The sequence below is a fragment of the Kryptolebias marmoratus genome, linkage group LG2 (genome assembly GCF_001649575.2).
Source record: "Kryptolebias marmoratus isolate JLee-2015 linkage group LG2, ASM164957v2, whole genome shotgun sequence".
NCBI classification, from domain to species: Eukaryota; Metazoa; Chordata; class Actinopteri; order Cyprinodontiformes; family Rivulidae; genus Kryptolebias; species Kryptolebias marmoratus.
In genome coordinates this window covers 15,763,237-15,775,986 of record NC_051431.1, presented here as the reverse complement: position 1 = coordinate 15,775,986, position 12,750 = coordinate 15,763,237, and the positions used below count along the sequence as shown (strand labels likewise).

The following is a 12,750-nucleotide window of genomic DNA, read 5'->3' as shown; positions in this document are numbered from 1 at the left end:
CATCCTTAACTCATGTTCATATTGGTTCCCAAATAAAAACACAAACTCATCCCTAAGTCCTGCTGTCGCCTGGTTATTCTCCGCTTCCAGCAAACACAACAAGAGACTACCTGACCAGATGCAAACAGTCACTCAGATTCAGGTCCTTAATTGTGTTCTGTTTATCATTCTGCTTATTGTTTGCCATCCTCCCCCAGTGGAGCCACTCAGCCTCAGACCCCGGGTGCAAATTCCTCCTGAGTCAGATTAACGACTCTCCGGGCCCTTTGTGCACGCACCAGGAGGCGTGCTCCGGCTCGCGTCTTTCTTCTTGTGCGCATTTGTTTTGTCCCTGTGTGCCAGCACATTTATAGCTAGGTTAGTTGTGTAATTGAGCCCTCACCTGTCCCCGGCCGTCTCATGAGCCAGGCTGAGCCGCTGGCCAGCAGGAAGCCTCCGTCGGGCTCTGCTCGCTCTGCAAAAACAACAGCTGCTCGGGCGGCAGGCCGGCACGGATCCCCTCTGGAACAGAAAAAAAACAATACTCTGAATCCTTGTTTTTATTGTTTAGATTAATAACATTTTGGTCTGTCGTTATCCTAACTGGAGTTATTCAGTCGCATCAGCTGATAAGCATTTGCAGCTTTGCAACATTTTTAACTAATATGCAAGTTGGAAAAAAAAACTGCAGCATCTTTTAAAAGCAAAAACTCAAAGGAAGAACTGTTCAGGATCGAGCTCTGTTGAGGTGATATTTTATTAATATTTTGAAACAAAAAGCTTTTGCCACAGACTCACAGACTCTCCTGCTGGCTTACTCATGTGTCTTTTCAGACCTTGGAAGGGGGTCAAAATTAAGAGCCAGATCAAGGAGCCAACTTTTTACCTCCGCCAAGGAGGTTATGTTTTCGGCAGTGTTGGTTGGTCTGTTTGTCCATCTGTCCACGTCTGTTAGCGAGATTACCTAAAAGCCAATGAACAGATTTGGATGCCATTTTCAGGAAATATTGAGGCTGTCACAAATTAAAAAAAAAAAACAAAAAAACAAGTGATTAAATTTTGGTGGTGATCTGGATCACGATTCGAATTCTTTAATGACCATAATAGTTGCTGGTAAAGTTTAAAAAAAAAAGGATCTTGCACAGTCAGATAGTTCTCAGACTGTGCTGTGAGAACAACTCTCAGCTACTTCTGCACCACATTTTAGCTCGGCATCCGTAAGATCAACAGAGCTGCAGCCACGTTTGTGTTTGGCAAGACTGCTTAGCTGTGGCGGCCATCTTGATGGGGGTTGACTCCAAAAGTTAACGATTTGTAGGCGTTCATCCAGTGATTATTTTCTGAGAGTTTCATTAAAATCCGGTCACAGGCACGTGTCAGATTTTGCTACCAGACAGACAAACACAGACACAGGCAAAAAACAGGATCATCATGAATAATCCTTTTTTTTTCTCTATAACAAATAGAGCTGTTTTCAGTTTCAGCATCACATCAGTTAACTCTGCTGCTCACATCAGGAAGGTACTTCTTTATTTACCCTATTGTTATATTTTATGTCACCTTTCTACACATAAAACACAATGTTTGGTGTGGTGTTCATTAAAACTTACATAAATCTAAAATCCCCAAAATATAGCTTGAAAACGATTAAAAATTCTAGTTAGTTTTTCAGCTGTTAGGTAAAAAAAAACAAACCATGAATGCAATGTTTATCTGCAATGCATTTCAGAGACGTTCTTGACAATAAATGTGAAGAAAAAAGGAGAATTATTGCTGCGCCAGTCAAGAGAAAAAGGAAGTAAGAGTCTGAGACCAACAGATGCTGCAGAAGCTGCTGTTCGTCTCTTGCCACGTGGCACTCAAGGGCAGCTTTACCTATTTTTTAAAAAAAGAAACAACAACAGCAAAACAGCTAATTAACAGTGAGAACTAAAGTGGAACCTCTTGTGTAGGCTGATGTGTGTCATCACTCTGTGGACCGCAGGGCCCGGAGCCAAACTCCTGCTGCAGCCATCTTCTGATTTCAACAAAGACGGATGGACAAATAAAACCAGATGGCCTCTTTTAAAATAGTGCTGCTGATATCTAAGGTTCTCCCGGGACTCGGTGTAAGGACACAGCCACATATAGCTTCTTGGACACAGATTAGAGTCATTAAAAAAAAAAAAAAAAGAGAAAAGGTGATGAAACAAAGAAAGTGTATAAGACCTGGAGGAGGGGTGATGGAGGAGAACCTGATCTAAACCGAGCATGAGTGCACTTAAGGTCGCACGTAGATGGAGGCGCTTCTTCAAGATGGGGTCGGTTTTAATAAGGGGGCTTTGTGGGCAATCGCATGTCTGTTAGCAAAGTATCTCCTGAACCGCCGGACAGATTTTAGTGAAACTTTCAGGAAATGATCATCGGATGTCCATCTAGAGCTGATTAACAATTGAAGCCAATCGAATTCAAGCTGGCCACCACACACAACTGACCTTAGAAAACGCAAAAATGACCGTAATTCAGTTAAATTTACAGATATTGTTCTGAAACTTGGCGTGTTCATAGCTGAGAGTCATCCACAACACATACTCTAAGTGCCACTCATTCCGATAGATTTTTGTTTAAAACTTTACATTTTTTGTTGGAGTGACCCATGTTTGTCTGTTAGCAAAATATCTCCTGGAACCACTGGCTGGATTTGAATGAAACTTTCAGTAGATGATCATTGAATGTACGTCTACAACTGATTAACTTTTGAAGTCTGTCTAATTCAAGATGGCCGCCACAGCTAATCAACATTAGGCAACACAAAAATGGCTGTAGTTCAGTGAATTTTACAGATACTGAGCTAAACTTTGATGTGGTAGCAGCTGGGAGTTATCCCCAACACATAATCTGAACGTGACATCTCACAATGTTACATCAGATTGTGCAGAACGTTATTTTCATTTCTCAGCACAACATGGTCTTAGTTTAAACCCCTGGCCTGAAAGGGGGTGGGCGATATGCAATCCTTCAAGGAATGCTGGGCTTTTAATTTCAATCCTGTCAATCCTGTTTTCGTACCCACTCCTGGAAACTTTCAGTCCACTGGCTATCACTGCATGATATACAGGAGTTCATCACACGGACACACACACACACACACGTAGCATCCTGCAGTGAATGGAATGGTGTCTCTGATGCCTTTGTTGACACCTCATGTCTCTCTACTGAATTAGACCGTAACCCTGCAGCGCATCTCCTAAATCCGCCCACAGCTGCCAGAGTGGGACCCGGTCCACCCTAAAATCAGAGGCTTCCACACCCTGCCTCACATTTTTCTGTTACCTTAGCACCAGACATCCAATGACAATGGGAATCCCTGAGTCAAATGGCCGGGGGGGGGGGATAAAATCGCAGCCACTCTGATCCGTCAAATCCTCTGGGAATGACCTTGGAATTCTTTGATGGAAAAGTTCAAGGGGGCTGCGCTGGTGCTTTTTGTCCTGCTTTGCCCCCTCTGCGCGCGGGAGAAGGTGTGCATGTTGGGGGGGCTTAACACCTGCGTGGAGATAACGTGGTTCTTAGCAGCTGTCAAGTGTGAGATGAGCTGCGAGGTATGCTGTCCAAACCCCCGCTCTTTGAGCCAGGATAAGAGGGAGCGGGTTGGGGAAAAAGAAACAGTAAAAATCAAACCAGAGGGTGAAAACAGCTCAAGTTTATTGAATAACATCTATTTCAAGACATGTTTGCCAGTATGTGATTGCACCCTTATTGCTCCATGGCTTGGATTGCACTAAATTTTATTAAAAAAGTGAAAACAAACTAAAATAAAGCATTTCATAAAACCACAAATCTATGCGCTTTTGAGACATAATAAAACGGGGGGGGGGGGTAACCAGCAGCGTCCATTTTACGTCCATGTTTAGCAGATGGGCCAAATTTTCTGGGCATCCTTTGAGGGAATTTCTCCAGCTTCAAAGATGGTCGTTCCACAAGTTGCTCGTCACTTTAGAAAGTTGGTTTCATTAATCTCAAAAATAAAGTCCAACACAAATTTCCCAAAGGGGACAAAAAGTATCTTGTATCATGTAGCACATTTTATCACACTGTATCAGAATGTATCGTATTCTATAGCATCTCCTTGTATTGTATCATACTGTATTTCATTGCATCCTATCATAACTCATTGTAATGTATCATATCATAGTGTATTGTAATGTTTTGCATTATTTTATACAATATAATATAATGCATCTCTTTGCATTGAGCAGCTTTGTGACATATTGCATCAAACTGTCAAAAAAAAGGCAACAATTTTAGTATTTCCACTTTTTCACCAATAGTGTTGGTCTTAAAAGGGCTAAACGTGGTTGATCTTCTGCAGCTCAGCACCTTTACTTGCTTTTAAGCTCCGAGTCGATGTGACGGGCAGCTGAGCCTTTGGTTTCAGCTGCTTCTAAAGCCAACGTGTTTTATTTCGGAGGGGCCGATCTGTTATTCTTCTCCCCTCAAAGCATAGCTCCTCCCTGGATTCTGAGCGATACGGTTACAGTTTCCTACATCCATCAGTTGATACAAGTATTGTGTTCGGAGCAACTATAATCCTCCAAGTATTTGCAGCAAGGTTGTAAAAATAACCCTTCTCTGTTGTGTGTGTGTGTGTGTGTGGCCATGTATTTGATACATTGTGGGGACAATTTTCCTAACATATACTACCTTGTGAGGACCAACTGCTCCTTCTGGGGACCAAAGCCTGGTCCCCACGAGGAGAAATTATGTTTTTGGGTTAGGGGTTAGGTTTAGGACTAAGGTGTGAATTGAGTTTAGGTTTGGTTTAGGGTTAGGTATGTACTGGTAATGGTTAGGGTTAGGGTTAGGGTAAGGGTCAGGGTTAGGCTGTAGTTAGGGTGTAGAAATGAATAGAAATCAATGGAAAGTCCCTGCAAAGATACAGAAACATAACATGTGTGTGTGTGTGTGTGTGTGTCAGAAACAGAGACATGGCGCGATTATAGATGGAAAATACTCCAGCGGAGGATACTGTGGAAAATAACAGGACTCCATTGGTTGTTTAGTTGGTGTGTGACATCAGTCTGTGTGTATGTAAGCCATGGGGCGGTCCACTGAGGGGTGGGGGTACTTTAGCAGCAGGACCTGCCTCTGCCAGGAGCAGAAAACTGGACCACAGCAGGGCAGCAGGTGCTACCGAGGAGTGCCACCGCGAAAGAGTAAGCTGCTGTGCAAGAGTCCATCAGAAAGGAACAGAAAGAAGATTTTCCAGGTCATAGTGAGGTTGTTGCACATATAGTCAAGGTAAGAGTTTAGTTGCTGCACCCAGCTTTTGGCACCGCTCTTGTTAACCCTGTAATGTGTTCCAGTTCATGTTAGGTTGGATTAAAACTTCTGCAGAGTAGAAAAAAACACATTAATTTAATTTAATCAGAGCTGCTGTGCAAGTAGAACAATATAACTTTACATGTGAATTCACTTAAGTGTATGTGCGCCACAAACACACTGATTACTCGTTATTGTAAATACAGTTGACTCGCAGCTGTTTTCTGTCTGCACGCTCTCTATAAAACGCTGCATCACCCCTGCTTCGCCTCCACCTGCGCTTCCTTTCCAGGTCCTGTGCCCCGCAAAGGAGCCGCGCCTCCTCGCCCGCACCTCCGCCACCATGGACCGCTCGGCGCAGGAGCTGTTCCTCAACTTCATGATCGTCTTAATCACGGTGCTGCTCATGTGGCTGCTGGTGAAAACCTACCAGGACTGAAGCATGGGGCGGCAGGGGTGGCAGGGGAGTAGGAGTGGGAGGAGGGAAGCCGGGCGCCGCAGGGGCGAGGAGGCGGGAGGAGGGCGGCCAGCATGTGAGACTTTGCCGCTGGCGGAATTTTGTCCAGACACCGAGCTGACACTTTCCCTCGGTCTGATCCAGTCTTCGTAGGAGGCTGAGTGTTGTGCGGTCGTCTTGGATTTGTGTTTGTATTCTGAGCAGCGTTTTGAACGCAATCACAAAAATGTTGGGTGAATAAATTAAAAGCAGGCGGGCTTTGGAGAGCGCTATCTGTGGAAACCTCCAAAGTGACCACTAGCCAACACTGACATGTACCTGCAAAAACCCATGTCCGAGTGTTACTCGTGCAGTTTTAGATGCCATTACTGTCTACTCCTTCATTTTTACGAATGTCTCACACACAAATACCGCATCTACACACAAACCAGGACACCAACGCAAACAGCCTCTCTTTTCTGTTGTTCGCTTTCCACAATTAAACGCTTTAAATTGTGTGAGTTTCTGAAAGCCGTTGCACACTTTTATTATGCATTCAGTGTTTTACGCCACAGAGCCCACATCTTACAGCTGACAAATGACGCTGCGTGTTTGCTTTTTACGTACATACAAGCAGGAGGGCATGCGTGCTTACATGACAGCATTGTAGAAGAATAAAAAAATAAGCTGTTTAACGTGACACGATTGTTCCGTTTCACAGACGGAAGCCAAAATAACGTTCTCGTCTCTCTACATTGACTTTAGAAGAGCTTATAGATCTCATTCATTGTTTGAGCTCATTTTTTTTTTAAATTATCATTTATTTTTTTACCTGAAATAAATCAGACAAAACTATTCAGGTACTGAAATAGAGTTCCTCCACAGGAGGGGACACATGCCGTACTTAGATTTGCCCAGTAAACATCACATGAGAGCAGGAGTTTCACATATTTTAGGGTCAAAACTGCTTAAAAAAATAATAATCATGAAAATAATAGTAGGTTGAAGCAGCTGTGATAATCACTGAAGCAGACTTGGTGGGTTTTTTCGAAGACCAGTTCTGTTTACCTTCATTGTTTTGAGGCGGCTGCCATGCACACAGGACTTGTCTGTGTGTGTGTGTGTGTGTGTGTGTGTGTGTGTGTGTGTCACTCAGTGTCACTCCACGGGTCTCTGTATCTGTTGAAGCTGATGACCTGGCAGTGAAACTCGGTGAGCGCTCTGGGCATGGGCGCCACTTCCTCCCACTGACTCCTCCCACTGTAGTACACCTGCACAGGTAACAGAAAAAAAAAACAACACACAAAAAAAGGATAGATTACAAATTCTTGGACTGGTAATGACAAAAAAAAATAAGAAAAGTCCTTTTTCAATGAAAACTATTGCAGGAATCAGCTGTGACGCATCTGTCACAGATTTCTAGGTTTAGGTTTAGATTTTGATTTGGGATTTTTTTCTTTTTGTTGTTAATTGTGTTTGTTTTGTTTTGGCACCTTCACTATTTCTGATGTTTTTAAATGAATCACTTCCCTCTGTCGGTCCTGACTTCCTGTCCTTTTGTCACATTGGCCCTGGATTTGTAATCCTCGCGTCGGTGATCCCTCTGTGTGTTTATAGTCTCGGTATTCGTATTTGTCAGAGCCTCACGTTGTCACGGTGTATTCAGTGCTGCGTTCTTGTAGTTTTCTGAGTCCTGTTTGTTCTGCAAATAAAGGATCGTTTTAAGCACCGAGTAAGTCTCCTCTTGTGTCTGCAATCGGGTCCTCAAATGTTTGCGTTTCATGCTTTTCCTGATTTGTTTTTTGTTTAAAGCTGAGTTTATTTATTTTGAGCTGTGTGTAGAGAGTACATGCACTGCACCAGGCAGGTAAAGGCTTCAGGCTTGGCACTGTAGGGTTAGTTCAAGATGCTAACTTTTAATATCTGTTGCAGCACGTGGCGACCGTTCGTCTTCTCCACAGACCACGTGATGTGCAATTCTTTCTGCAGGTCAGTTTTATTTTTGCCAGTTTTAAGAACTTTCTGACTCCCTGGCGGCCAAAAGTTGTCATTTATGAAAGCTGCTTGCTTTACCAATTGGCAACCGACTGTATTTATGTATAAAAGCCACTGCAAATGTGGTTTCTAAGTCTGGCTATATTAAACTACCGGCCATAAGTACAAACTCTATGTGCTTATGGCTGCCAATAGAAAGGGCATCAGCTGTTTGCACTGGTATCAGTAAGTGCTCACAGGAAACAAATAAAGGTTGTACAGCACAGAAAATGAAATATTAGATTGTTCAATAAACACGTTTCCTGGCTGAGAATCAAACCCTTTATTTATTTATTTGGTTTTCAAAATAACAGGCCACTTATGATGACCTGAGAGGGGATCCGATCAGTGCTGTGTAAACGTGGAGCTCTTTATTCACCTACCAGGAGAGATGGGGCCGATTGTTTCCTAATTGAGTAGCATGACAGCAGTCCCCAGGTTGCCTTTAAATTTTGGTCAAAACCCCCAAAAATCCAGTTTTCTTATGGAATTTAAAGTGCTTTTCAGTTTGATTCTGTTCATCGAAAATCAATTCAGTGATTCAAAAAGTGACGCTGTGGCAAATTCCGCCATCGAATGAAACAGAGGTTCACCTGAACTTCATCGGTGATCTCGTCAGGGGAATAGTCTCCACCCAGAATGTAGATCCTGTCTCTCAGACCGACAGCTCCAGCGTTGAAGCCTGCGCATTCAAATGAGCCCTCGCCCTTCCATACGCTCGTCTCTGGGCAAAAACTGTAAACCTGCGTGACAAAAATCACCTTTCCCTTTAAATGCATTCGAAAACCGACACAATGTGATGCTTCTGCATCGTAATGCCATGCCTCGCTCATTCATCTGTCTGACGGCCCACCTTATATGTGGACAGGTCACAGAGGTGCAGCGTGTTACTGATCGACACCGCCTTGACCAGCGTAGCGTGGAAGAACTGTCCAAACTCTGCCACCAGGCGGCTCCACTGGTCCTGCTGGGCATCGTAGCCGAAGAAGCAGTCAAGCGAGGGGTTAAAGGAGTCTGTGATCTCCACCTCAGACCCCAACGTGTAAATAATGTTCCCGCAAGCGCTGGCCTCTGGGTAAAAGATGGCAGTGGGCAGCGGGCTGACAGAGCACCACATCTGGGTCAGAGGGTTGTAATACTCCACCTGAAATGCGACAGAGAAAAGAATGTGTCCTCCGTGTAAACAAAAATGGCTCCTTTTCTGTTTTTCAGAATGTAATGATCTACAAAACGGTAATCTAGTCAAGGGAGCTTCGTCACCTCCAGCAGACTAAGGGGCTCCCCTCTGGACCCCCTGGTCCGCCCCCCAATGACATAGACTCGGTCCAGGCAGGTGACAGCCGTGTGCATGGTCCTGGGCTTCAGCATGGCTGGCCCGGGAGTGCAGGTTAAGGTTACGGGACAAAAGCACCAAACCTCATCGGCGGCATCGTGGTACGGTTCCGCAACATGGAGGCGAACCGCCCGGCAACAACTGCCCCGGCAACCACCTGTGACAAACATCTTGGATACGAAGGAGGACAGACATGTTTAAGAAATATCATCCAGATTCAGCCTACAGCATCTGTGTCTCCTCTAATTTTTTTCACTTGAAAGAAAGAACGTGCTTTACTTTAAAATGTTTAAGATGCTTTCATGCTTTTTCTTTATTTGTTGACTTGAGATCAGTATGTCGACTGATACTTCATTTTTTATGATAACAAACCAAAACAGCAAGGAATGTTTTAGAAAGCTTCTGTCCCGTCCCAAAACGTACCTTCTCAGCATAGCTCGTGAGGTAGGACCCCGGTGGATCTGGCATCGGTGCCGTCCCCTCTCCCCTCTCTGTTTGCAGCTCTTTCCACTGGTCCGTTTCCAGACAGTAGCAGAAGGTGTGGTGGATCTCGCCGTTCTCCTCTGTCTTGTGGATGTAGATGTAGCTCTGAGTGGTGGCGGGCCTGGCATCGGTGAGCAGGCCGTCGTACTGCGTCTGTCTGCTCTGGGCCTCCGACAGCAGAGCGAGACAAGACTCGTCGCTGCGGAGGGGAGAGTCTGGATCCTGCAGAGCCTGTGATCGAATACAAGAAGTGACCCGGGAAATATGACATGATAATGAAACAGCAAAGTCCAAAATACACAGGACACGTAGGCCATGCTTGTACTGTGTTCCCCTTCTGGCTTCAGAAGGATCCTAACCGAGTGACAAAACAAAATCAGAAATATTTATGTAAGCACCAACCAGAATAAGTACTTTTACTTTCTAAAATGCTAAAAAATTAACGTTCAGTCCCTCCTTTATTATTTTCTTGTAGCATAGGAAATACTGAATTATCTTTTATGACAGAGATGAAGAATAATCTGTCCCACAGTTCTTTGCAGTTGCATCTTTCAAAGCAATATTTGTACAGGCTTAAGAATCAGGATTTATCTGAGTGAGGCCAGCTTTGAGCTCTGTGTTTATTCTTATTAAGTTTTTGAATAAATAATCCTCAAAATCATAGAACATTTTGTATCATATCTTGTTCTTGTAATATGCTGGATGAAACAACATCCCCGTGCAACAATGTGGTAAGAACTCAAAACTAGTTTCACTTTTAAAAGATATTTTGGGAGAAAGTCTGTAGTTTTCCTGCTGCAGACCCGTATTACAGCCTCTTGTGAGTGTGGTTGTTTTTTTTCCTCGGAGCAGTGTATTTTCTGAACCTGGTGCTGTTTCACAAACGAGTTTAGTTTTTTTACACGATCCAACCTGTCTCGTGGAGTCGGTTTCTACCTTCAGAGCAGCTGCGGGCAGGTGGTGCAGTCGGATCAGAGACATCAGTCCTGGGAGCAGCTTCTGTCTTCCAGGCAGATCGTGGCGAATCCATCTAAGAAGTGACAGCAGGACTGCCTCCTCACTGGGCACGTTCAGAGCATCTGACTTAAGGCAGGCCTCTAAAACATTTACCTGAAATGAGGAAATAAAACAAACAAAAAAACAGAAGGTTTGAGTAAGTAACACTGAGTAATTCCATATGAAAGGAGCTTGTTGTTAGCGCTCCAGGGGCAATTTATGAAAAAGTACTGTATTTACGGTGAACATCCGCAAAATATTATACAGTATGTATGTCTACCAAGGTTGTGCATCATAATCAGTCATTTTAAAGAGCTGTCATATCACTAAAACTAAACCTAAAACTAAATATAGAGTGGCTTATAGACACAACATGCATTTAGGATGAGGGGTGACTAAAAGAGATGAAAAAAGTTACTCGATCACCTGCATATCCAAGAACTCCTGGGTTTTGGAAAGGTCGTAAAAGTTCTGGACCACAAACTCGTTGGCACTACGGAGGAGGGAGGCTGAGCCGTACGCCTCTCCCAGGGCCAGCAGGGAGAGACAGTTCGAGAGATCCAGAGTTCCTACCAGGAAGTCACTGCATGCTCTGGAGAGGACAGGAACCTGCAGGAACAGCAGTAGAAGAAACACTCAGTGAAGAGTTCAAATTCCCTTATGAGTTTTATTTGCATGCTGCAAAAATTATAAGAAGATTATAAACCAGGACACAGGCTGCAGTTGTTCAAAATGGTTGAAGACACTTGGGTGGATGTGCTTTGGTGGGAGCCAGAAAATGTGTGAACTTTATTGCTCTGGATTTGAACCCCTAAAGCTGGATGCTGAAGTTGAAGTGATGAAATGATTAATTGCAACCAAGAATCTCATTATTTACACAGTTTTCTCTGTCATATGAAACATATTAAAATGGTGCAAGTCAAAACTGCTTTGTTAGCATCTAATCCAAATAAGAAATATACACTGCAAATTTGTCATTGCCATGGCAATGTATATATGATGTGTTGAGGGAGAAAAAGGGTCATGCGTGGACTGCAAATCTACCTGCAGAAAAGAGGAAAGCTGGAACAACATGTCCACATTCCTGTCAGTGATGAGAGCCTCTCCAGAATAGGCAAAGTCCAGAAAAGAACTGACAGCCGCTGGACACTGATTCCCCAGAGTTACTGAGCCATCGTCACGTTCTCGCATGTCCACCTCGAACATGGCCCTAAACAGAGCAGGTAAACATGGATGGATGGATGGATGGATGGATGGATGGATGGATGGATGGATGGATGGATGGATGGATGGATGGATGGATGGATGGATAGATAGATAGATAGATAGATAGATAGATAGATAGATAGATAGATAGATAGATAGATAGATAGATAGATAGACAGACAGACAGACAGACAGACAGACNATGGATGGATGGATGGATGGATGGATAGATAGATAGATAGATAGATAGATAGATAGATAGATAGATAGATAGATAGATAGATAGATAGATAGATAGACAGACAGACAGACAGACAGACAGACAGACAGACAGACAGGTACCTAAAGAAGTCACTGCATGCTGCGAGAACACAGCGATGACAGGGGAAGCTACGTCCTTGGACTTTGATGGTGAAGTCAAACAGCAAGCCTCGTTCCCTGAATGATCTGAGCATGTCCAGAAGCTGCAGTCCGTGGGACTCGGACACTCGCAGCGGCATCCGCCTTTCTTGGACCTCATTGCATTGCGGACCACCGCCAGTGTTAGCGCTGATGCTGCTGGAGTTGTGGGAGGTAGTCAAACTGGTATCCACCGACTCCGGATCCATATTGCCAAAAACCTGCCTTAATACACAATTAAACTATCAAATTTGAAATATATTTTAGGATAAACAAGTCATTCTGATATAATGGTTTGTGCTGTCTTAATGTGTGTGTAATGGGTTCTGTATGAGGAAAAAAAAGATGCCAAAAAGTAAAGCAGATGTTCAACACATAGTCCTGTAATACTCTCTGCTACACCAGGTTACTGTCAGTGTTTTAGCTGAGTTAGAGTAGTTATTAGGAATACAATAAATGTAACACATTTGTCTTAAATATCAGTGTATGATGCATGATAAGGTGAAGTAGGAGAAGACCCACTTACCCACTACTCAGCACCCCGGACAGTTACCGTTCCAACTTCCGGAAACGTGAGGTCACG

The 12,750-nt window shown here is 43.8% G+C and overlaps 2 protein-coding genes across 2 annotated transcripts; one reads left to right on the top strand and one right to left on the bottom strand.

The window, feature by feature from the left end:
* The first annotated feature begins 5,043 nt into the window (after window positions 1–5,043).
* Window positions 5,044–7,448, top strand: LOC108244621 (sarcolipin). The gene is made up of 2 exons (XM_017430984.3): window positions 5,044–5,259; window positions 5,573–7,448. The coding sequence occupies exon 2, from the start codon at window positions 5,624–5,626 to the stop codon at window positions 5,717–5,719; it is 96 nt and encodes a 31-aa protein (XP_017286473.1). The 5' UTR covers window positions 5,044–5,259; window positions 5,573–5,623; the 3' UTR covers window positions 5,720–7,448.
* kbtbd3 (kelch repeat and BTB (POZ) domain containing 3) lies at window positions 6,774–12,750 on the bottom strand. The gene is made up of 10 exons (XM_017430982.3): window positions 12,694–12,750; window positions 12,111–12,392; window positions 11,607–11,772; window positions 10,989–11,171; window positions 10,503–10,676; window positions 9,507–9,797; window positions 9,011–9,253; window positions 8,604–8,894; window positions 8,344–8,493; window positions 6,774–6,987 (listed from the first exon to the last, which is right to left on the bottom strand). The coding sequence occupies exons 2-10, from the start codon at window positions 12,374–12,376 to the stop codon at window positions 6,865–6,867; spliced, it is 1,887 nt and encodes a 628-aa protein (XP_017286471.1). The 5' UTR covers window positions 12,377–12,392; window positions 12,694–12,750; the 3' UTR covers window positions 6,774–6,864.

Coding starts and splice junctions, on each gene's coding strand:
- kbtbd3 (XM_017430982.3), bottom strand. CDS start 12,376: ATGGATCCGGAGTCGGTGGATACCAGTTTGACTACCTCCCACAACTCC. Junction 8,895..9,010: donor AGCCCCTTAGTCTGCTGGAG/GTGACGAAGCTC, acceptor GTCGCATTTCAG/GTGGAGTATTACAACCCTCT. Junction 8,494..8,603: donor GTGACCTGTCCACATATAAG/GTGGGCCGTCAG, acceptor TTTGTCACGCAG/GTTTACAGTTTTTGCCCAGA.
- LOC108244621 (XM_017430984.3), top strand. CDS start 5,624: ATGGACCGCTCGGCGCAGGAGCTGTTCCTCAACTTCATGATCGTCTTA.